The following is a 1,315-nucleotide window of genomic DNA, read 5'->3' as shown; positions in this document are numbered from 1 at the left end:
GACGCTGCCCTCTCGGTCTTGAGCGTCACCACCAGGACCCCGGTCCCTCTAGGGACTTGGCCTGCCTCCTACTTGCTCAGAGCCAATGGGGGAGCCTTCTTTCCCCGGCCTCCCCCCAGACCCCACTCCACCGCAACCTTGGTGCAGCCAGCCTCTCCCACCAGGGCCACTGCATGCGCTGTCACCATGGGTGACCACTCCTCTCTGCCTGCCATCCCCGACTCCATCTGTACCCACAACACTCCCCGTCTGCTCCAGCCAGACCCCCGACCCCCACCTCTCCGGAGGGGTGTCCCACAACCTCCTCCCAGGCCAAGTGACTGAAGCACACACACGGATGTCTTAAAACACTTTGATTGATTCGACATGACTGGGCCCGAGGCACCAGGCTGTGCAGTAGGTCAGTGAGCAGGCCTGGCACCCGACAGCCGGGGGGAGGCCCGTCCTGGAGCTGGGTACCCGGGACTCAAGACCCGGGTGTGGTTGAGCAGCTAGTGCCGGGCTGGGGCCACCAGGGAGATAGTTTTCATCCCAAAAGAGCCGCTGAGCAGAGCATTGTGGTGGACCGCCATGCCCACCAGCTCTGGGGTGATGTGCCTCTGACCGCTGTTCTGGGCCTTGTTGCCTGCCAGCTCCAGTACCTTGGCAGTCAGGTGCTGCATGATGGCTGCTAGGAAGATGGGTGCGGAAGAGCTCAGGCGCTGGGCATAGTGGCCTTCCCGCAGGAGGCGCTCCATGTGGCTCATGAAGAAAGACAGCTCGTGAAGGGCAGTGCAGCGACCAGACGACCTTCGACGGCCCCTTTTCCTTGGCATGCTGACTGTTGAGCCCGCTGTCTCCGAGGCCTCGCTTTGCGGTGCAGTGGGATAAGGTGCGGTGGGATGAGATGCGGTGAGATGAGATGCAGTGGGATGAGGTGCGGTGGAATGAGATGCGCCAGGATGTGATGCGGTGGGATGAGATGCAGTGGGGTGAGATGCGGCGGGATGAGTCAGCTGGTCCCATCCTCTCAAGGCAACTGGTACTCTCAGACCTCGACTCCGTATCCTAGCAACCACGGGCCAGCCCCTCATTGGTCGGGGCGCACAGTCTGTGACAGGCAGACTCCCTGAGGTCACTGATTTCCCATGCCCCCCACCCCATCCCCACCCCCACAGGCCTGGGCCTGCAAAGACATGGCGCTGGCAGGATGCTGCTCACCCTGCCCATTGGACCCTGTCTTTGTCAGAATACTCCCTTCCCATGGGAGGAGACCTTTGTACAGAGAAGGCAGCAGACCACCCAGTGGCACCAAGTGTACACTGGCGGTGCTGGG

General features: G+C 62.1%; 1 protein-coding gene across 1 annotated transcript; it reads right to left on the bottom strand.

Moving 5' to 3' along the window:
* Positions 1–491: 491 nt before the first annotated feature.
* LOC122435815 (histone H2A-Bbd type 2/3-like) lies at positions 492–815 on the bottom strand. The gene has a single exon (XM_043459885.1). It carries the CDS (start codon positions 813–815, stop codon positions 492–494), a length of 324 nt encoding a protein of 107 aa, XP_043315820.1.
* Positions 816–1,315: the final 500 nt, after the last annotated feature.

Source organism: Cervus canadensis, chromosome X, assembly GCF_019320065.1.
Source record: "Cervus canadensis isolate Bull #8, Minnesota chromosome X, ASM1932006v1, whole genome shotgun sequence".
NCBI classification, from domain to species: domain Eukaryota; kingdom Metazoa; phylum Chordata; class Mammalia; order Artiodactyla; family Cervidae; genus Cervus; species Cervus canadensis.
The sequence above is the reverse complement of the archived record's forward strand: the minus strand, read 5'-3'. Positions and strand labels throughout refer to the sequence as shown.